The sequence below is a fragment of the Prionailurus bengalensis genome, chromosome D3, assembly GCF_016509475.1.
Source record: "Prionailurus bengalensis isolate Pbe53 chromosome D3, Fcat_Pben_1.1_paternal_pri, whole genome shotgun sequence".
Lineage (NCBI taxonomy): Eukaryota > Metazoa > Chordata > Mammalia > Carnivora > Felidae > Prionailurus > Prionailurus bengalensis.
The window spans coordinates 57,825,033-57,846,265 of record NC_057356.1 but is presented as its reverse complement, the minus strand read 5'-3'; the positions used below and the strand labels follow the sequence as shown (position 1 = coordinate 57,846,265).

General features: G+C 45.9%; 1 protein-coding gene across 16 annotated transcripts in view; it reads right to left on the bottom strand.

Moving 5' to 3' along the window:
* Positions 1–10,038: 10,038 nt before the first annotated feature.
* The window catches only part of FHOD3 (formin homology 2 domain containing 3), a 476,592-nt gene continuing 465,397 nt past the window's right edge, over positions 10,039–21,233 (bottom strand). For all 16 annotated transcript variants that reach the window (XM_043558633.1, XM_043558622.1, XM_043558632.1 and 13 more), the window contains 2 exons: positions 20,812–20,973; positions 10,039–10,631 (listed from right to left, as the gene is read on the bottom strand). In XM_043558633.1, coding sequence (XP_043414568.1) covers positions 10,549–10,631; positions 20,812–20,973 — 245 coding nt within the window. In that variant the 3' untranslated portion in view covers positions 10,039–10,548. The remainder of the gene's footprint in view (positions 10,632–20,811; positions 20,974–21,233) is intronic.

Sequence of the window (21,233 nt, the reverse complement as noted above, 5' to 3'; positions counted from 1 at the left end):
ATCTCAACTCATGCATCACGGGTCTGCTGGAATTTTGTGCATACAGACATCACGAAGGCTCTGAGTGGGTTGGTGAGGAACAGTGGGCACATACTGCATGAGACTTCACTTACAAAACACAAGTTCAGAAACATTAAGAACTTCAGACAACAGGAGAGCATTAAACCAAGGGTGTGGCCCATTGAGTGCAGGGCCTTCTATGCTGCTGCCCTGGTAAAGGAAGGCAGGAGCATTCCTGGGGAAAGACTTCAGACAACATGTAAGTTGAGTGTGCTACAGGAGAGATAAAAACTCATCCATGAGATTTATGTTTTGAAACAAAAGCAATTAAAATGGCAGTAGGCTCTATAAATCAGTTGCCCAAGAAAAAGACACTATGCTGGAATCACAAAATGAGAATGAATGGCAGAATGCCATATAATGCATTGATGTAGTTAAGATTGGTGCTTGGGGTGCCTGGGTGGCGCAGTCGGTTAAGCGTCCGACTTCAGCCAGGTCACGATCGCGCGGTCCATGAGTTCGAGCCCCGCGTCAGGCTCTGGGCTGATGGCTCAGAGCCTGGAGCCTGTTTCCGACTCTGTCTCCCTCTCTCTCTCTGCCCCTCCCCCGTTCATGCTCTGTCTCTCTCTGTCCCAAAAATAAAATAAACGTTGAAAAAAAAATTAAAAAAAAAAAGATTGGTGCTTAAAGTACCACATCATCATGCTGCTTGAGTCCTATAGCAGGGAAGGACCCAAACCAAGGATATTATGACTTGCATATAATAATCCATAGAATCCCTTGACGCTGTGCTCCCCAAACTTGAACATGCATCAGTGTCACTGGAGTTGGAAGGAGTCACTAGGAGAGAAGACACTCAAATCCCTTTCCAGACCCACTAAATCAAAATTGCAAGGAAATACATCAGGACTTGTAGTCAGCTGGAATTCTGACAATAATGCTTACCGAGTCTGAAACTTTCTACTTATGAGTCTAGGTGGTTGTGTCTTCCTTGCATGGGAAAGAACTTCAAGTCTGTTTTTAATCTAGTAAAGCATGTACAATGATTGGAACAGAAGGACCAAGGGACCCTGTGTGAACTATGTATTTTTTTAACTTTTTATTAAGGAGAATTTTAAACATTTACAAAGATATGCAGAATAATGAATCCCATGTACACATCACTTGGTCTCAACAATTCTTATGACCAAGCATGTTTTATCTATATATCTAGTCTTTACCCTTCCAATTTTAATTTTTTTACATAATTCTAAGTTACAGTTTTTTGCATTACATTTTCACAATTCCTCTAAGGATTATGATATATATTCTGTTTTCTATTCAATACAGTATCCACTCACATGGCATCCCTAGTAGCCGTATTTGTGTAGAATTCGGTCCCCCTCCCCCACCCTTGATCACAGGTGACTGGACAGTGGGTAGATACCAATTTAAATTGACTACACTTTAACCCTTGGGGTCTTGTGACGCATTTTCTTCTTTGGTTTAAGCTAACCCAGACTGCATTGTTTTTCTAGCTAAGCATTCCCTGGCTAATCCACAGCCTCCATTATGGAGCTATTGTGAAGATTAAATCAGACAATAAATGAGAACTCAGAATAGTCTTTTTCCCTTCTTCCTTTATAATATGACTCCAACCTTTCTTTCCAGCCATTAACTTTCTACATGCACCATCTGGCTCTGCCTCCTGATCCACTCACTTTCCTTCTAAAACACCACCATGGTTCTCCTTCCATGACTATATAGTTTCCTACCTGCCAGTGCTGGCCAGATGTCCCTGCTCTTCCTCCCAAGGCTCTGCTCCAGTCTCCTCCACGTCGGAGCTCTCCATGAAGCCCTAGTCCACCAGGAGAGCCCTCTCCGGAGTGGAACGCCACATACCAGTACCACTCAAGTAATCTCAGGTCATCTTGCCTCGTTTCCTGTCTTTGGTGGTTGTTGAGACAGGGACTGTGTTACTGAGGGAAGCCATGCTGCTTGGTGTGCAACTCCGTGAACCATTAAAAAAGATTGAACTTCAGTTAATACATGATTTTGCTTTGTGCTAAAATATTGAGTTACCTCATATTTAAATCAGGATAGACCGGTGGGAACAGACAACCAAGCAAAGCAAGTTAAAAAAAAAAAAAGTGCAAATGCTAATTTATTTCAATGCTTATGCAAATTGTGAAAAGGCAGCTACTACTTTAGAGGCAGGACCCTCCAGTTCAGCTCATAGACCGCTTCTGTCAGAAGACCTGGCCATCACGAAGTCTGTTGCTGATACACTGCAAAGGTTTTGGCATCCAAACAGTATCTCCCAGACTGCCTCTTGCCACTCACTGGCTGTGGCTGAAAATCTTTTACCAATGTGCCTTGGTTTGTAGTTTCAGAAATGTAGTCTTTGTGATTACCCATTCTTAAGTTTTTTTTACAGCACCTAGTCCCCAGGCCTTGCCCAGTACCTACCCTTGGTACATGTAGCACACAGAATGAAAGACCATCTAACTGGTGGTCTTCAGTATCCAACCGGCTAGTTTGACATGGATAAAACCTGTTGTGAGCAGACTTCCAGATGATATGGGTGAGATGCAGTAGTGAGGACCAGCCAGAGGGCGACAGGGTGAAGACAGGCACCACAGGAACTGAAGCGGTGCTTTATAAAGATTTATTGCAAAAGTGGGTTTAGCAGTTGTCAGAGATGGGTGTGTTGGGCCACAGCATGTATGACAAGTTCATAAAGCCCCGATGTAGACTCAGAGGAGAGTGTGCATCTAGGCAGATCTGTCAGGGGACCACACTGAATACCATTCTCTGAGGACAAGAAATCCCAAGGCTTGGAACACAACGTGGGCAGTGGGTAGACCTAGATCTGTAGACGCTGTTTGAAGTTTTTGGAGTAAACATAGTCCAAAGCAGTTTTACAAGCAAATTTTACAAAAATTCTCCTTTATATAAAATGAATATATAGAGAGTATATATATAAATGTGTTTTCTCTCATATCCGTGCTCTTTAATACACTAGTGATTAACCACATGTAGCCATTTAAATTTAAAATTCCACTCCTCACGTCTCTACCCACATAGGTTGAGTAACCACATTCGTCTGGTGGCTACCACACAGAATGGGGTATAGAAATTTCTGCCACCACAGGAAGTTCTCCAGAGCAGCCCTGTCCTAGACCACGCATGACTTATTTTCACCTTACGATTTGCAGAATGATTTTGCCGCAAAGTCCCTTTATACCGTACTCTGCTCTGCGCACATTACCTGGAGACACTTTAAGACACAGCATCCTCACATCCTTTCCTACTTTGTATGCTCTTTTTATAACTCCTGGCTCACGGTGAACACCAGGGATGCGCCAGCATGCCACTGCACACCCTGGAAAGGGGGCTGTTGTCCTGGCTGCACAGTGGACTGTGCACCTTCTGGGCTTTGCCCCACGTGCTGGTCAAAGGGCCCAGGGCAGCTCAGCCTCTCAGCGTCTACACAGCGTCTGTCCCCGAAAGCAGATGGAAACGAAAGAGCAGGTTTCTGCATCTTTGAACAGCTCATCTCTGCCCTTACAGGGAACAGGTGGGCCTGATTTGAGAACACTCTCCTGAGCCCAGAAATAAAAAACGTTTCTCAAAGTACCTGCCATTATTTTGGAGATCGGTTACCTCTTCACAGCAGAGAGCCTGGCAAAGGATAGCTTGGAGACCAACCAGAGCAGGGACACAGACAGCCCTCAGAATCCTTAGTTCAAGTCCAACCAAGGGATCAAAAGTTGCAAATGAGGGATCATCTATTCGGGATAAGATTAAACCTCTGGAAAAACCGCTTACCTTTACCACAGCTCCAGTTCCCAACTGTCCACTTTTAAACTTTGTAAATAAGGTTATCCCTTGGGATAGAGGTGGAGGCATAGATTGCTCTTGAGGGTCTGCATTTACGTGTCTGGAGGTTCCTGAGGCACATCTCCCATGGATGGCTCTAGACCATGGCCACACACAGGTTCTAGAACAGAGTATTGGGATTCCAGAATATAGGCTTATTGAGCAACTTTACTAAGAATTATTTTTCTTTACTGATTCTAAAACACTACTGTGGCCTTTATTATCTCCACAAATTATATTTTAGACCATTTTTTTTAAATGGGGAAAAATATTAATCCATTAAAAGCAGGAAGAATTCAGTCAAGTACAAGACATTTAAAATTTGTCTTAATACATCATTTTTTCACAAATACAACCTTATAAAGTTTAATTTAACCCAATCCTTGGTTGGTTTAGGAAGTTGTTGATCTCGGGGTGCCAATTTCAGATGGCTCAGTTAAGCTTCCAACTTCGACTCAGGTCATGATCCTACTGTTGGTTCGAGCCCCGTGTCGGGCTCTGTTCTGGCAGCCCAGAGCCTGGAGCCTACTTTCGATTCTGTGTCTCCCTCTCTTTCTCTGCGCCACCACCCCCCCCCCGCCCCCCGCCATTCTCATTCTCTCTCAAAAATAAAACATTTTAAAACTTTTTTTAAAAAGTTGTCAATTTCCATAACCTTTACAATTTCAGGACAGTTTTTCTTCCAAAGTGATGCAAATTATTTTTTTTCATACCACCTGCTGGGAGGGATGCTGGATTAGAATCCATTTCCTTCCATTGAGTCTGTATTTCTAAGGTTGGGTTGAGCTGGGAATCGACTCTATTCCCTTTGCCATTTCCAATCTTATGCCTTAATCTTCTAAATCAAGGGCTCTGACATTGATTGAATTGCTCTAATCCTGTCCAGGTCTACCACCAGCTGCTATGTACAGAGTTCTAGTGTAGATGATTATCTAAATCAGTGTTTTCATCCAGGATGTTTTTTTAAGAGACCAGATAAAGCAGCTATAAAAGCTTTCCCAAGCACCCAGCTCTTCCTGTATAGCTACCATGTTTTTTATTCTTTATTTGAAAGTTGAGGTTTGCAAAAGTATATTCCACTGGGTACACAACTCGAGTATTGTTTGGAAAGGGTGACTGTCTCCATTTCCTAGCCCACTTCCGTTTTCAGAACCATCTGGCTGTCCCTCATTGGAACCCCTTCAGAGAGCAGTGTAGGTTTAAAAGCATTTTTTTAGGCAGATGCTATTAAGGGGCAGGGATTCTGAAGGAAAATGAGCTTTCTGTTTTATTTTCCAAAAGCACGAGAGACCATGCCCCTGCTTAGCTGGATCAACGGAATAGTCCCAATTATTGCCATAACTTCTCAAAAGAGAGGAAAACCCACTGCCGACATAGTGATAGAAGGTGCCCTACTTACCTTGTGGTTGATTTAATGTTGTTTATCTGTAACATGCCACACAGGTCCTCTATTTGACCAAAACCCATCTCTTCCCGTTTCCACCTAAATCAGATTAACTTTTAGATTATTTCAAAATGAATAGAAGAAAATGTGTCAAGTAGACCCCAGATGTCTAGCCCCTCTAATGGGAGATGAGGAGGTGAGTGTCTGCAGACTTGGTGAGTGGTACATGCAAACCTCTTCCTGCCCCACCAGCCACAAGCAGGGAACCTGGCGCACCGAGCCCTGGAGGTGCAGTGGGCCTGGCCCACGCGGGTCCTACGTGATCCTGATGAACCGCTGGTCACAGTCCTTCCCCACTGATGGCCAGGATGTGCTGTTTCTCATTCTCAGCTGCTCTAATTATCCAGCCGATTTCATTTTCCTGTACATGGAATGCTCTACTTCTAAATTACAGGACGTTTTGGAAGAAAATCATTGTTACTAATCCAGTAGTTAGGACCAATTTCCACTAAGTCAGCAACTGAAAATGGTGTTTGAACTACAAAATCATAAATTGGTACTTCTTCAGGTGGATCATCTAAATACTCTTTTTAAGGGCAATAATTCAATAGTGCTTATTAAGAGAGTAGAAGTGGCTTGGCCCTCACTTGGTTGAGTAGCAGCAATCTGAATAAACTCTCACCATGTGCTTTCACCGGAGTGGGAATCATTCTATCATAAAATCTCAAAAGATGATGCTTTGGAGCTCCTGAACCTTTCCTACTTCTACTAGATGTACGTGGATGGATGGGCAGGGGTGAGGTGAGTGGATTATCAATTACCGATGTGAAATTTGTGCAGGATTACGAACCTTTATCAAAAGGAGATTAGATGGTGCCGCCACCTGTACACAACCTGGCTGCCAGGGTTTGGGCTTAGTCAAGGTGGGGAAGACTGCCCTCCACCCATGTGCCGCACCCCTGTTCAGTCTGTGCCACAGGTTTGGGCCAGAAGCAGAGTTATTGATATCCAATTACCAGGACTTCTTAAGGATTCTAGAAGAACAAAACCAGAACTAGCAAAAAGTGACAAGCCAGCAAATATCACTTCCTATCGTTTGCCCTGGGAAAGTCGTTCAGCCTCCCTCATCCTCGCTTCTATGTAAGATGAAAATGCAGAATGGCTACGTGGATCCTAGGTAAGAAAATACACAACGAGTACCCACACAGATGCCGTCAATATTTTAGCTCTTGTAAAAATCATGCAGAAAGTCCATTCCCCATAATTGCCTAGCAACAGAATTTTTTTCTACCAAATAAACTACCTTTTGTGACAGAATTGATGGGGCATTTTAATATCACGCACCCTAACCGCACTTGCAAAGATCTTCCATCATTTCTCTGAGGCAATCGGATGTTTTTATTTTTAGTTACCTCTCTGGCAAAATGTATAAATAGCTGCAGATTAAACCAAATTTTCATTTTAGTTGATGACTACCTCTCGTGGCCCTAAGGGGAGGGATCATGACTCTCCTTTTCCCAGCTGAATCCCCAGCTCCCGGCACAGGGTTACCTCTATAATAAGCCCTCAGTGCCTATTTGTGATAGATGGTTGTGTAAATTTTCTAAAGCTGCCATAACAAATTCCCACCCACTTGGTGCATTAAAACAAAAGGAATTTATTCTCTTACAGTTCTAAAGGCCAAAAGTTCAGCTTGAGTTTTACAGAGCCAAAACCAAGGTGTCAACAGCACCACGCTCTCTGGAGAGGCTCGGGTGGAGAATTTGTTCCTGGCCTCTGTTTCTGGTGGCTGCTGGCATTCCTTAGTATGTGCCCACATCACTCCAATCTCTGCCTCTGTCTTCATAGTACCTGCCCCTCTGTTGCGCGTATGAAAGCCCCTCTACCTCTCTCTTACAAGGACATGTGTGATTAGATTTAGGGTATGCCTAGATAACGCAGGATCATCTCTCCCTATCTGGATCCTTACTTTATTCACCTCTGCAAAGACCCTTCCTTGTAACATTTACAGGTTCCTGTGATCAGGACCTGTTCTCTTTGGGTGACCATTATTTAGTCTACTATGGTGGTATTTGGTGACACACTATCTCAGGGACATGAGCACAGAAACGGTGGATTTGGGAGCAGTGGACGATGACACAGCCACTCACAGGTTAGGAGCTCAGAAACCAGCTTTCCTAACTCTCCTCCCTGCTATTCCTTCCTGTACTGTGTTCAGTGATGGACTTGGGAGAAAACAAAACTGGGTCTTCAGCCCTCCTGGGCCCTGTGCATCCTCCCTTCCATCCCCAAATCCCTCAGTAAGTTATTTTTAAAATAGAAAAAAAAAAAAAAAAACAAAAAACCTTATGATTCCAAAGAAACTAAACCTCAGGCATCTTTAAAAGAGTTCACCCTCCTTTACTGGCAGTTCTGTAACTTCAACCTAACTTAAGAAATACACACAATAATATCTATAGTGATGACCAGCAAGGGTAGCAAAGCATCTCCCAAGGGTAAGGTACCATTCATTCTGCTCCTCAAAGACCTTTCAGATACCTGAACATCCTGAATTAAAAAAAAAAAAAAAAAAAAAAAAAAAAAAAAAAAAAACACTAACACAGTGGCACCTGGGTGGCTCAGTAGGTTAAGAGTCCAACTTTGGCTCAGGTCACAATCTCCTGGTTCATGAGATCAAGTCTCGAGTCGGGCTCTGTGCTGACAGCACAGAACCTGCTTTGGATTCCATGTCTCCCTCTCTCTCTCTGCCCCTCCCCTGCTTGTTCTCATTCTCATTCTCTCTCTCTCTCTCTCAAAAATAAAAATAGGGGCGCCTGGGTGGCTCAGTCAGTTAAGCGTCCGACTTCAGCTCAGGTCACAATCTTGCAGTCCGTGAGTTTGAGCCCCGCGTTGGGCTATGGGCTGATGGCTCAGAGCCTGGAGCCTGCTTCCGATTCTGTGTCTCCCTCTCTCTCTGCCCCTCCCCCATTCATGCTCTGTCTCTCTCTGTCTCAAAAATAAACGTTAAAAAAAATTTTTTTTAATAAAAAAAATAAAAAATAAATAAATAAAAATAAACACGGGGGGCCTGGGTGGCTCAGTAGGTCAAGCATCGACTTCGGCTCAGGTCATGATCTTGCCATTTGTGAGTTCAAGCCCCACATAGGGCCGACTCTGTGCTGACAGCTCAGAGCCTGGAGACTGCTTCGGATTCCGTGTCTCCCTCTCTCTCTCTCTCTGCCCCTCCCCTGCTCGCACCGTGTCTCCCTCTCACTCAAAAATAAACAAACATTTCAAAAAAAAAAAAAAAAAAGAAAACAAACATTAAAAAATTTAAACACACGCACATACTAACAGAAGCAGCCAGACTAAATAGCAACAAGGAGGGAGGAACTGAACAACAGGAATAACCCCCCAATTTCACTAAAAACTACTAAACCAAGTTCTCAATAAAATGAGACTCTCTACCTGGCTGTAACCCAGAAGTTAGTTGACCTTGGTTGCTTCCTCTGAGAACTTTTTAATTCCTAAAATAAAACTACCTTCAGATTTATTCACTCACCTCCTTCTAAATGTGACCTTTTATTCCAAAGCAATAACTCCGGCAGAAGGCCAAGGTCCCCTGGAAGGACGCGAGGTATCTGTTCACCACAGGGTGCAGCAAGGATGCATCTTCTCTTTGTTTGCACTTCCCCATCCCCAGTGATACACATATCCTTTGTATTCAGTGCTGAGGTAACAGGCAAATGCTCTGACAAACTACGAAATCGTATCAGATTACTACACGTTATTTAGAACCATAAGAAAATAAACATCAATACCCTATGTATCCTTTTCAATAAAGTGATTAAACTCAACTGTCTGTAATATACAGACCTGCTCTTGGCAGATGCCAGGCTTTGCTGGGGTGCTCACATTCATCACCTATTATCTGACCAATACGGGCTTGAAGGAGCATCCTGTCTCCCAGTAGAGTGGGGGGTACAGAAGAGGGAGGACACAGAGGCCTGTGGGGTGAATAGCTTATCTTTAGCTCTTCAGACAACACAACTGCATAGGAACACAGGAACACAGAGTCATAGAGGTTTTCCAAGTGAGGCAAAGATGGAATTAATGGCTTGATCTTTCGGCCCCCAAATACCTGCTGCAGCGGTTTATCTTTTCCCTCTTTCCAGAGACATTCTTCACAGGGAACCGTGCGACACCGGGCTGCGGGGTCCCTGTGGAGGCTCGGCCACCACCTGGGCACCAGCCACCTCAACACGCCTTGCAGTCACTCAGAGCCCCTCGTGGGCAATGCCTGTCCCACTGGATGCCTTAGCTTCTAATGACCTGTACCCGACTGCCAGGGACTGCATTTGTCCCTCCGAGGTACTCTGTAGACAAAATTTTAAATTTCCCTTTTGTTTTGGGGACTTGTTTTTTGAGAAAACGAATTATTACACATGAAGCAAGGGAGAAGGTGGCAGAATAGTTCAGTTTGTAAATACCACCCTAATTTTTGCTTCAACACCAGGTTGGACCAAAGCAAAGCTCGCGGATAAGGTGATCTATACGAGGTCATTGCTAACATGTCGCACGACAAATACTGATGCCTAATTGATAAGGAGTTACAGAGAGCACATTGTTGGGCACTTCTCACTCTACTAATACTCACAAAAAAACAGACGACAACAAGAAAGCCAAAGGGCCCAGAGGCCATTCCACGCCAGGGTCCTTCTGATGAACCTGAGAAAAGGTTTGGCTGATTGAGAAGGAAGTGCATCTGTGGAGCTGTGTCAGGCCCTTACACCCGAGAGAAGAAAAGTTTCCAGTTACGGCATTAAACTCTATTTATTTAGTATTTGAAACATGGTGTACATTTATGAATTTGTATAAACATTTAGTACATCTAAAATCCACAACTGGTAAACAATCTGTGCTTTCTTTTTGTGTACAATTTTGGAGTTTACATCTGGATATTTTGGTGTTGTGGAGAAACCCCGTCTGTGAATCTAATCAAACTGCCTCACAGGACCACAGTAACCGTGACAGAAGTGATCTGCTCCTTGCACAGAAAAGGTGTCACGCTTTGGAACTACTAAACCAGGTGTCAAGGAAACCAGAGAAACACAGCGGACACAACGAAGGAAGTGTGTGCGAGAGACTCCGAGAGAGCCCCATCTATGCCCAGCGGGCCATGCGCGGACATTAGAAATGTGGACACTCCCCTTCAGAACCTTCGGATGTTAACGTTGAGTCTCTTCCCCTCCCTCATCTGGAGGGGTTCCGTCCAGCAGGAGTTTGCACAATCTTGGACACACTTCTTAGGGCGCCCACAGGTGTCACAGCTGCAACTCTGCGGTGCCAACCAGGCCCAGAGCTCGGGCTTCTTCTGGAGTCAGGCCGCTCTTGAGGGTCCTTCGCACTTCAGCAGCATCCGCAGGTCACAAAGGAATGAGAAGACAGGGGGGTGTTAGCAGCCAGCACATGGTAGTCCGTCTGCCCCACGCCTTACCCGCCACCCCCAAGGATTCCCAGGGTCGTCACGGGGCTCACAGATGCTCAGCCGCATCCTGCTTCTGCTGAAGCGCCTGGCCATCTGTCCGTAGGGCAGAACAAATTTGGGGGCTGCAAGAGGCTGGCTTGAAGAGCCAAGTGGAGGGATTGACCTTGTAAGAGGGAAGAAGGGAGGCCCACCCTTACAAGGTTTCTGAGAAACGGGTGCAATAGTCAAGTACAGAGGGCATGTGGACCAGTGTAAGGAGTGGATCAGAACTGGATCAGTCACTACAGAGCATAGGAAAACGCAAGTTCCAAAGATTGCAAATGCTAGATAAGATAACCCCACAGATCTACAGGATGAGCAATGATGACCCGGCCCCGCAGAGCAAGGTGTTAACAGAACCAGGCAAGGGCAGCAGTCAGGAGGAGTCTCCCCATGAGCATTGTGGGTCTTAGTCTCAACTCATCAAGGGGCCTCTGGAGACAATAACCATTGACTCCTTATGGACTGGACGTCAAGGAGCAAACTGCCGAACTTCTGGCTGGATTTGTTAAATGTTCTCTGTGAAACACACAAGGCTCAGGAAGGACCAGTGACCCTCTTCTCTGGGGCTTACAACTGGCAGGTGGAGGAATGCTCACATCTAACCAAGAACTGCTTGTGCTTAGCTTGGCACGCTGGGTTTTCCCATTGTTTAGTGTTGATCAATTTTGACGTCAAAATAAAGGCTGGATAAGGGTGACTGGGGAGGCAGCGCCCCTTCCAAGACAAGTCCTTTCATTTGAAAGGTTGCCTAATTACATTTCCCTTGATTTCTCAGTTGTATTTGGCCTACTCTCTACAAAAGGTCATGCGGAGTTTGGGGTATTTGCTCTATTTTCAGAAGAGATGTGTTATGGATCTACCTCAATCCTAAATCAACCAGAGGACCTGAGGTGAACACGGCAGGCCCTTGATCAGAATGCAGAGAAACTAAAGCTCACCCTTCATGCCTTCCCATCGTCCAGTGCCAGACCCAATTCCTCGCGCCCCCTGTGACTGGGGGGCCTATAGCCTCCCCCTCGTGGGGGGAGCCTCAGAGGATGCAGACAACAGGATCACAACTCATGTTCCTGCCAGCAACACCCCATATTCCAGTGCCTTCCCAACCTCCCCTAAGCAAAAGCCCGCTTAGCCCGTGTACAAAGGATCTGAAAAGATCTGGTAGAAGGTACAGGGTCTAAGTACCTATTAACAAATGGTTTCTTCTCTCCCAGGAATCAGCACTTTCAACAGGAGCCAACACCGAACCCATCAATTAGTCAATCAACAGATACTTCATAGAAAACCTACTGTGTTCCCAGCACTTAAAGAATCAGAACACCAACAGAAGACTCAGAGACATCAAGGATGGATTGAACACAAATAGAGACACAAAGATCTGTGCCTAAAGTTGCCCTCAAATCATGCCACCCCCACACTACTGTATTTCCAAGCCGAGCTCTGGGCTCCTAAGCCATCCATCTACAGCCGCTCCTGCACTGGCTCACCCTCCCCCCCACCCTTGGCCCCTTGGGCTCCAGACTGTCTAACTCGTCCAGACAAAATGTTTGGCTCCAGAGCCTTGGCTGGAGGCAGATTGCGTTTAACTGAGTAATGGAATTTGTTCTATGGGGCAGCAATAAAAATACAAGTTTGTAATAACCTTTTATGTTCTTTAAACACTCCTTCAAGTGTTTGTCAAAGAAAGATAATTTTAATAAGGCAGAAAAGAAGATAAAATATTTCTCATTCTTGACAAGGACTGCTAAGACCTCTCTTCCAAAACACAAAATTCTGCCTTGAAGAAGTCCAGGCTGCACTAGCAGGGCATCTTAAATTTCATTAGTCGCAGAGGTGGCGAGGACATGTGTCTATGAACTGTAATCTTTGAGCCTTGAGGTATGCGTGCTTGGCCAAATGACGACAGAAGGCTTCACAAACTGATGGGCATTTAGAGATGCTCCCCTAACATGTGTTCACGCATTTGCTTTAATCTGTAACTGCGGTGTTCAGTTCGGTTCATGTAAATACTTGAATAAGGACCTTGGCACCTTACAGGGTGTGCAGTGATCTCCTAATTGATATGGGCATTGGACCAGCCTCTCTGAGGCTCAGGGAATAGAACAAAGCTTACTAGAACAAATGCTACCTTAGCCTCGCTGCCTGACTGTACAGAGTGCGCCCTTAGCCTGGTAGCCTCCTCTCAGGTTTTATGGGCCAGACCCCCTGGGACCCTCCCGTGCCCCCTCTGCTTGGGTTCAGGTGTTCTCTGCTGTGGTTTCAGAAAAGCCAGTATTGGCTAGGTCCCTCTGCTTGTCAGCTGTGTCCCTAGAAAGGTATTCATAGAAAAACCTGCCCCATTAATGGAATCCTACTTTCTGTGGGACTTCATGACAATTGAGATAAATTCTCTAATAAACATAAAATAAATAAAACCACCTCATAATAAATACAGTAAATAGATTAACCCCAAAAGACCTTAAGAATCTGAACCCTTCCTCTGTTAAAAAGTCAAAGTTAACTCACATTACCACTTGAAGAGAGGTGTGAAATGAAGATAATCAGTTGAAATCAGCTTTGTGCTCCAATTCCAATTATGCATAGAAAGAACCTTTTTGGGTATCCATTTCTCTGTCTGTTCATCAGTCTTTCCTTCCTTCCCTCCTTTCTTTCCTTCTCCCTCCCTCCCTCCCTCCCTTCTCCCCTCCCCTCCCCTCCCTCCCTCCCTTCTTTCCCTCTCCCTCCCCTCCCCTCCCCTCCCCTGCCTTCCCCTCCCCTCCCCTCCCCTCCCTTCCCTTCCCCTCCCCTTTCCTTCCTTCCTTCCTTCCTTCCTTCCTTCCTTCCTTCCTTCCTTCCTTCCTTCCTTCGGCAAATGTTATTTGAGCCTCTACCCTGAGCCAATATTGTAGTCAGGGAGGCAGGGGGCTGATAGGGACATAGTATGAGGAGAAATGCTCAGGGTAGCAGACCCTGTCTGGATAGGGTGTTGGCTCTCAGAAAGTTTCTGGAAGGCAAAAAGGGACAGAGGACATAAAACGAGGGGACCAGCAAAGGCACTGGCAGGTTATGGAACCTGTACGATAGAAACAAGTCTTCTCTCAAATAGGGGATTTCTCAAGTACTAGGCTGGGGGCAGGCTGGCATATGTCTGATAAGATAATGTCTGGGCCCCTCTCCACCCCCCCCCCATTCCCACTTCTCGCTTGAACGCTCTGGCTGCAGTGTAACTGCTCCCCAGCCTGTCACATGTGACTGCCTTCCCTCCCTGCAGCCGCTTAACAGAGAACAGACCGTGGAAATGTTTATCCCTGTCTGCCTTGCAGCTCTTCCATAGACGGCAAGGGTCACTTTGCTGGCACCAGCAGCCACTCGTTGCCCCAGGCACTTGTGACAGCTCTCACGATGTGGCAGTGACAGCAGTGGGATCAGACACAGGAGTACCTCTGCTGTCAACATGCAGCACAAGGGCGTCTGGGGACCCAGGGAAAAACCATAAGCTCCTTTTCTCTCCCCACCCCCAGCACAGAAAAAGCTTTTAATTCTACAAAGTGCTCTCGGGTGAGTCTTTGCAAAAAGGAGTTGAATCTGAAAATAACAGTGGTCTACAGCCTGCAGAATAATAGCAGTCTGCATCTACTGAGGGTTAACCTGGATTATTCCATTTATTCACTATGGAAACCCTATGAGAAGTGTCCTGTTATTACCGTTCCAGCAAGTGAGCAGACGGCATAGAGAGATCAAGTCCCTGGCCCAAGAGCACACAGTAAGCAGTGCAGAAGGATTTAAGCCAGGACACTTGAGACGCAGCCCACCCTAGAAACAGCTGTACCCTGCTGATGCCTAGCAGGACACATTCTGACAATTTTTCATATCTTATGGGACATGCACTGAGTTTCGCTTCCATATGCCAGAAATCCATTTGTATTCTTATACCTTTATTAAAAAAAATTTTTTTTACATGTACTTATTTTTGAGAAACAGAGTGAGACAAAGCGTGAGAGGGGGAGGGGCAGAGAGCGAAGGAGACACAGAATCCGAAGCAGGATCCAGGCTCTGAGCAAGCAGTCAGCACAGAGCCTGATGCGGGGCTCGAACCCACAAACTGTGAGGTCATGACCTGAGCTGAAGTTGGACGCTCAACCGACTGAGCCACCCAGGTGCCCCAGTATTCTTTTACCTTTAGATCACTGACAGACAGTTTTTCTATCTTCTGTATGTAATGCCAAACAACTTGGAAATAAGTTAGCTTTGTTGTAATCCCTATGTTTCTAAAGATCTTCTACCAAGTATACTGAGAATAGAGCGCTTAGGACTATAGGGACTAATATCAGAACTTCAAGAGGTCTTAAATGTATCTTGTGGTTGGCAAGTAACTTGCCTACTGCTATTTACTCACTCCTTGTTCCTTGAGTGACCCGTCTGCTGAGTGGAGTCAAAACGGTGGGTTCGGTCATGCCTCTTTGTACATCAATACAGGGAACTGTTTTAAGCTCTATCATTATGGATTTAATATTAGACTTTCCGTGGGTTGGTTTGTTTTGTTTTGTCAATGTCCATCATTTAGCCATCTGAGTTCTTGTTTCCACCCTCCATCTTTTTTTTTCCCCACATAAAATCTGTCCATTAGAAGCAGAGATCTCCCAAATTGACAGGAATGCTACACAATAACTGACCAGTACTTTTCAAAAGTGTGAAGGTCATAAAATGTCCTCCACACATCAGAGGGGGCATGATGTCTCAATGCAATGGGACAGCCTGGGGAAGACAATGGGACAGAAAGAGAACATTAATGGAAATATTGGTGAAATCCAAATCAAGCCTATAGTTCAGTTAATAGTATTGTACCAACGTCAATTTCTTAGTTCCAATAAATTGTCCTAGGATGTGCAAGGTGTTAGTTAACATTAGGCGAAGCCGGGTGAAAGAAGGAAAATGTCCTTTTTTTTGCAACTTTTCTATTTTCTAAAATTCTTTCAAAATAAGTAAGTAAATAAATCAATAAATAAAACCCAGAACAGCAATAACAAAAATTAAAGGTTCTTAAACCTGGTTGATTTAAACTCAACTTTAGACTCAGCCCAGATACACTGAACGGGAGTGTCAGTGAAAGGCCCTTATGTTGCATTTTAATCTTCCCCAGAAGATTAAAATGGCCAGCCAGGTCCCGACTTAAATCACTGCCACCTAACTAAGACACAGGGAGAGGCAGGCCCTCAAGAAGTGATGGCCTTTGTGACAACAGAGTTGAAGTCTCTGAGTTCTGCCTAATCCAGAAGTATGTTCACCCATGAGGAGATGGTTCTTGGAAATACTTAGGGCAGCAGGCGATTTCTATAACCACTGGTCTGGTCACAGTCTTGGCTCCACAGAAATACCTCTGCCTAGTCCTGCCTAGTCCGTGGCTACATTTGAATCCAGTACCCCCCAATACACTTTGTTGCTCCTAGTCAGGCCCTTACCAGAAAGCATTCACAGTTCAGATGTAAGAGCAGACTGTCTCCTATGTTGTGTGCTATGGGTAAGGGAAGGGAGTCAGGAAACAAGTTCTCTCCATTGTTTATGGGACAGCATGCATGAACTTGGGGGATTCTGCAGACAAGAAAGAAGAGTCTTCAAGATTCACAGACTCTGGGGTCCTCAGCATTATTTCATGGGCAGGACAATGCCTCCCCCCTTTCCAGATGAAGCCCAGCACATCCGCTCTCCATCAGAGATGCACCAGACAAGTACCATGGTGACAAGCCAGCCTTCGGTGCACAGGTATAAGTCCACTGAACGAGCCCCCTGGGGGTAAAAAGGGAGGTGAAGGGGAGTCTGGTCTAATCCTGGATGGCCAAGTGAGGTGGGCAGTGGTGGGAGGGGAGTGAGACGGGTGATGGGAGTGGAGCAGCAGCTGGATAGATGTGGTTTCTGTGCACAGGCTCCCCTGAAACTTCAGCACAGCAGCCCAAGCACCTGCAGGCAGCTTCATATTCCCACCGGGCTGGGGTCCCTTGGCAGTAGCATGACAGAGCTGGGGAGGGAGAGTGGTGGGAACCTGTCATAGGCACCTCACTTAATGCCCACAACATCCTGCGAGGTGGCACCTCTGGCCTCAGTGGATAGCAGCACTCTGAGGCTCCGTGAGGCCAGGTAATTTACGAGGGGACCCCCATCTCCTTCTCTCTCATATGAATGTGTGCATTCCAAACATGGAAACCAACTCCTTTGCTGCCTGGGCAGCAAAAGCAAAGAAATACAGTAACTTCTTGTGGGGGAGGTGCTTGGCATTTTTCCAAAGCCCCTTTACAGAAACCCTCTGCTCTGCTCTCAGAACAGCTCTCAAAGGCAAGACAGATTCCCGGATTCCTCTTTTCACTGATTCTCCCTCCTCTTGAACCTCCACTCTGAGCCAAATGGGTGCCTGGCACCCAGCCTTGGGGGAAGACACACGAGCCAGACTCCTCTCTCCCAATGTGCTGGTTCCCAGTTTGGGAGGGTGATTTGTCTGAATAGGAAACAGCTGGAGAGCCAATGCAATAAAACATTTCCAAACTCTCCCTGCATCTGCCTCTTTGACCTGAGGCTTCTATCTGAGCTTAGTGCTGCATCAGAGTCTTGACCTCTGGCCCGGGCCATGGCCTTGTTCCTCTCTTGGACTTCCTCTAGTTATCCTCCTGACCTATGTCCCGGGCACATGGGTGGGCTCCCTCAGCTATCTTTAGAGGCAGGTCAGTTCAGTCCATCCATAATGAGCTCTAAGAATAATTCGGCACTGAGTAAATAGGAATGAGGCCGTTTTGGAAAAGACAAAAGTTTGAGAAATTTTGGTCCTTCCCACTAACATCTTATTTGACTGTATTGCAAAAGCATTAGTTCTAAAGCCTCTGTTTTATTGCCATTGTTAGCTTGTCTTCTAAGAGAATATAAAATTGATTCATGGTCAGTAAGGAAAAACTAAACAAAATGCAGGGAAATTGTTCTCAATGGGACTTTAATGGGAAAATTGCTGGATATTTTCAAGTGCCACCTTGAAGATGTAGAGACAACTGAACTAAGTTCTGTACCGATCAGATCCAGGGCTGGATCCAGTATTTTGTGAGGCAGGTCTCTTGTTTTCCCTAAAACAAATTCAGTAATTTTTCAGGTTTGATATTTTTTTTTCCATGAAATCCTATTTAGTACCTTATTTAGTACCCTATTAGTGTGGGTACATCCCTCAAAAGTCTATAAAAGAAATAAGATTTTAGTTACATCAAATCAATGTGAGATATGCCACATGCTCTTTGAGAGGGATGTTGAAGCTTTATGACATGATGAGGAGGCAGTCGTGGTTGGGGGGAGGGGGATCAGATCAAATCAAACTTCTGCGCTCCTTTCCCAGCAGCCCTTGGAACTGGACTTCCAGCTCTTTCCACTGAGAAACTATTTTTATAAGCGTGACCAGCCTTAAGATCTTAATTAGCTAAGAAATTGGTCAGTTATTTGTGAGTCATATCAAAGTAATCACATCTTTATAGAAATACAGCTCTGTGCCCAGGCTTCATAGTCATGTCACAGGTGGGGCCCAGACCCCCACCTTAAAAGGAAGCTCAACAGGAAAATGGTACCCAGCCCCTTTCAACCACGACAAGACTCGGCTCCCCTGGGAAAAGAGAACAGACTATGAGTCCCTCACCCCAGTTCTGTTCTGTGATAGTCTGGGCTAGTGGCCATATGCAGACAGCCAGCTGGGCAGAGACCTTCTTCCAAAGATAGGTCCAAGAGAAAAGAACGTGGGGAGCAGCTCCCCGTCCCCTCCTTACCAGCCACCAGGGCACACCCTACAGAATCACACTAGTAAGGAGATCTCAAATGCCATTCAGCTTCAGGATTTTCCCGGGAAGGCCAACATTTACGAGGCCGAAGAGAACAAATCGCCCTGGGACAAAACAGATGCCCCAATAAGATGAAATGAGAAACCAAAATAAGAAAAAACCAAGAATCTCCCAGAATGTTCTCCCTTGGTCTGATTCACCAGCCAGTTGGAGAATCTTGGCCAGAATCTGGGGCAAGCACATGAAGTGCATTGGATCAATCATACCACAGGCTAGAAATCAACTGGAAATTCAAAACAGTTTACTTAAAGACAACTGGATTGTCACAGGCTGGAAACGCAGCACGGAGCCATGGGAACCTGCGAATCAATTAAGATGCCCTCGCTGTGTCCCAACTGGCTGCATATTTCAAGCTTTAGCAGGACTTCTGGCGCGCGCAGTCCTAGTCACCGGCACCAAACACGAAAGCAGACATTTAATTATCTTGGAGGATTCTCAAGTGGCTTGCAGGTCATAAATTTCTAGGTTATGGGATGGATTCTGTTTGGTTTCCTGCAACAGCTGGACTATTATTGCCTTTAGCCAAATGACTGATAGCAGAAATACGCTGGTTATTCATTACCCACTTGCCTCATCACCACCATTAAACAATCAAATCAAATACAGCGTTGTTTAAGAGGGAGGCCCACACCAGGAAACCTCACATGGATTTTGCAAACTGGATTTTTTCTTACTCCTTTAACCTCTTGCAAGAAAGCTGGAGTTTATCATTCCTCTTAAACAGAAATCAAAATAACTTTCCCCCATCTTAAATTTCTGTTGATGGTGCCATTACTAATAAGTTAAACCCATCACAGACAAACACTTACATACATGCAGTCTTGTATTTGTTGTAGTAACTGCATTGCAGAATAAAATGTGTTTGGCTAAATAAAAAGAGTATACGGCTGTTTTGCATAAGATTGGAATGGAAACGATACCACAGGAAATGAGTTTACGTCGGCCACAAAAACAGGCAAAATATCTCTCTGGCCAGATTGAAAAGGAAAATTAATTATGACTGTGTTATTGTTCCCAGTGACATTATGTGTCTCTCTAAGAATCTGGTTCTCTCTAGACCAGAGGGCAGGGCCTACACTCTTTGCCAATATAGACATATAACCTGGAGGCAGAACACGTACCCTGGGCCTCTGGGGACTGGCCAGGCCACTGGGTCATGCAGTTTCCTTTTCCGAGGTCTCTGGCCCAACAATGCTCACCTCTGTAAGGACGCTCCCTTGCCTGGCCTCCTTTCCCCAGCCCTCTCTCTCAGACATTGCAGCTCAAACCCCAATCACCTCCTGTGTGAATCTCAAAGGTGGCACCAAACACTGTGAATTCTTACTGAACTCCCGCCTACCTGGAGCCACTCTCCTTTCACTTTTTGGAGCCAGTACAGGCAGACGTAATCAGGCTTCCTTCTTGTGACGGTCATAAATCCCTGTCCTAGTCACCATCCCTTATTCCTGGAGGCAGAGACGGCGGAGACTAGGTCTCCTGAGTGACCCAGCATCCCCGGCCCAATCTTGGGGGCTGAGCTCTCTCCTGAAACATGCAAGGGTCACAGCTAATGCAGACCCATATCAAAGGATGCAGAGGAACTGTGTTTCTCTACAGAGTGCAGCCCCTTTGAGTGCTAGCGAGGTGTCTGCAGAGGCAGCCCCACTCCTTCATTCTGTGGGCAGAAGTAGGCAGTGGGTTCAGACAAAGGGGAAAAACAGGTCCTTTGATTTAGTAACAAAAACAAGCTGGTCAACCTAGGTTAACATTAAGTATTTTAAGCACCCTACTCCCCATAAAATCACTGGTGTTCACCTTTGACATGTTTGGGAATAGCAGTGAATTCCGAGGGGAACCATTTTCAGCTAGAAAGTGGCCCCTGATGCAGAAATATGGCCTCAGCAAAGCATCTGCAGCAGAACTTGGCAATGGCCCCCCTGCAGCCACCCCTGCACACCAGAGATATTTCAGGGTCTTTTGGACACTCCTGGGGGCAAAGTGAGAATTGAGAGAGGCCCGCCCAGAAGTGGCAAATATGCCGGACAGGTGTGGCTGCAGCCCCCCTCCTCCACAACAGCAACATTGATTGTCGAGCAGGGAGCCTTTTGCCGGCGAGTTTGGGTGGACCCTCCAGGCATCGTCTGACAACTGGCTGGAGCCAGCCTCACAGTGGCTGCCCTTCCCAGGGCATACAGGAGGGCAGGTACCTGCAGGTAAGTCCCTCACCCCAGCTCCAAAGCACTTACAAGATTTCCGGTTGGCCCGGGAGCGCTTCCTCTCCCGAGGCACCACTCGCTGACTGGGCACCTGGGTGGCCGACTTGACGATGCGATCCATTATTTCATCAGCCGCATCATCTGTGACGTTAGGGGAGTCATCCGTTCCCATAGTCCACGAACTAGCAGATCCTGAAAGATTACACAACCAGAGAGAGAGATGTACTCAGAGAGAAGGAACATACTAGAGAAAATACCAACACTACTCTTCCAGGCACGGAGCTCTGTCAGCAATGGATCACAGCAGCAGATCCCAGGCACTCACCCGCCCCCCCACCCCACCCCACCCCACCCCACCCCACCCCACCCCACTGCAAGGGCACCACTGTGACCTGTGACTGCTACCCCTCCAGGCACTGAACTCCCCCTCAGAGCACTTACCTAATACTACC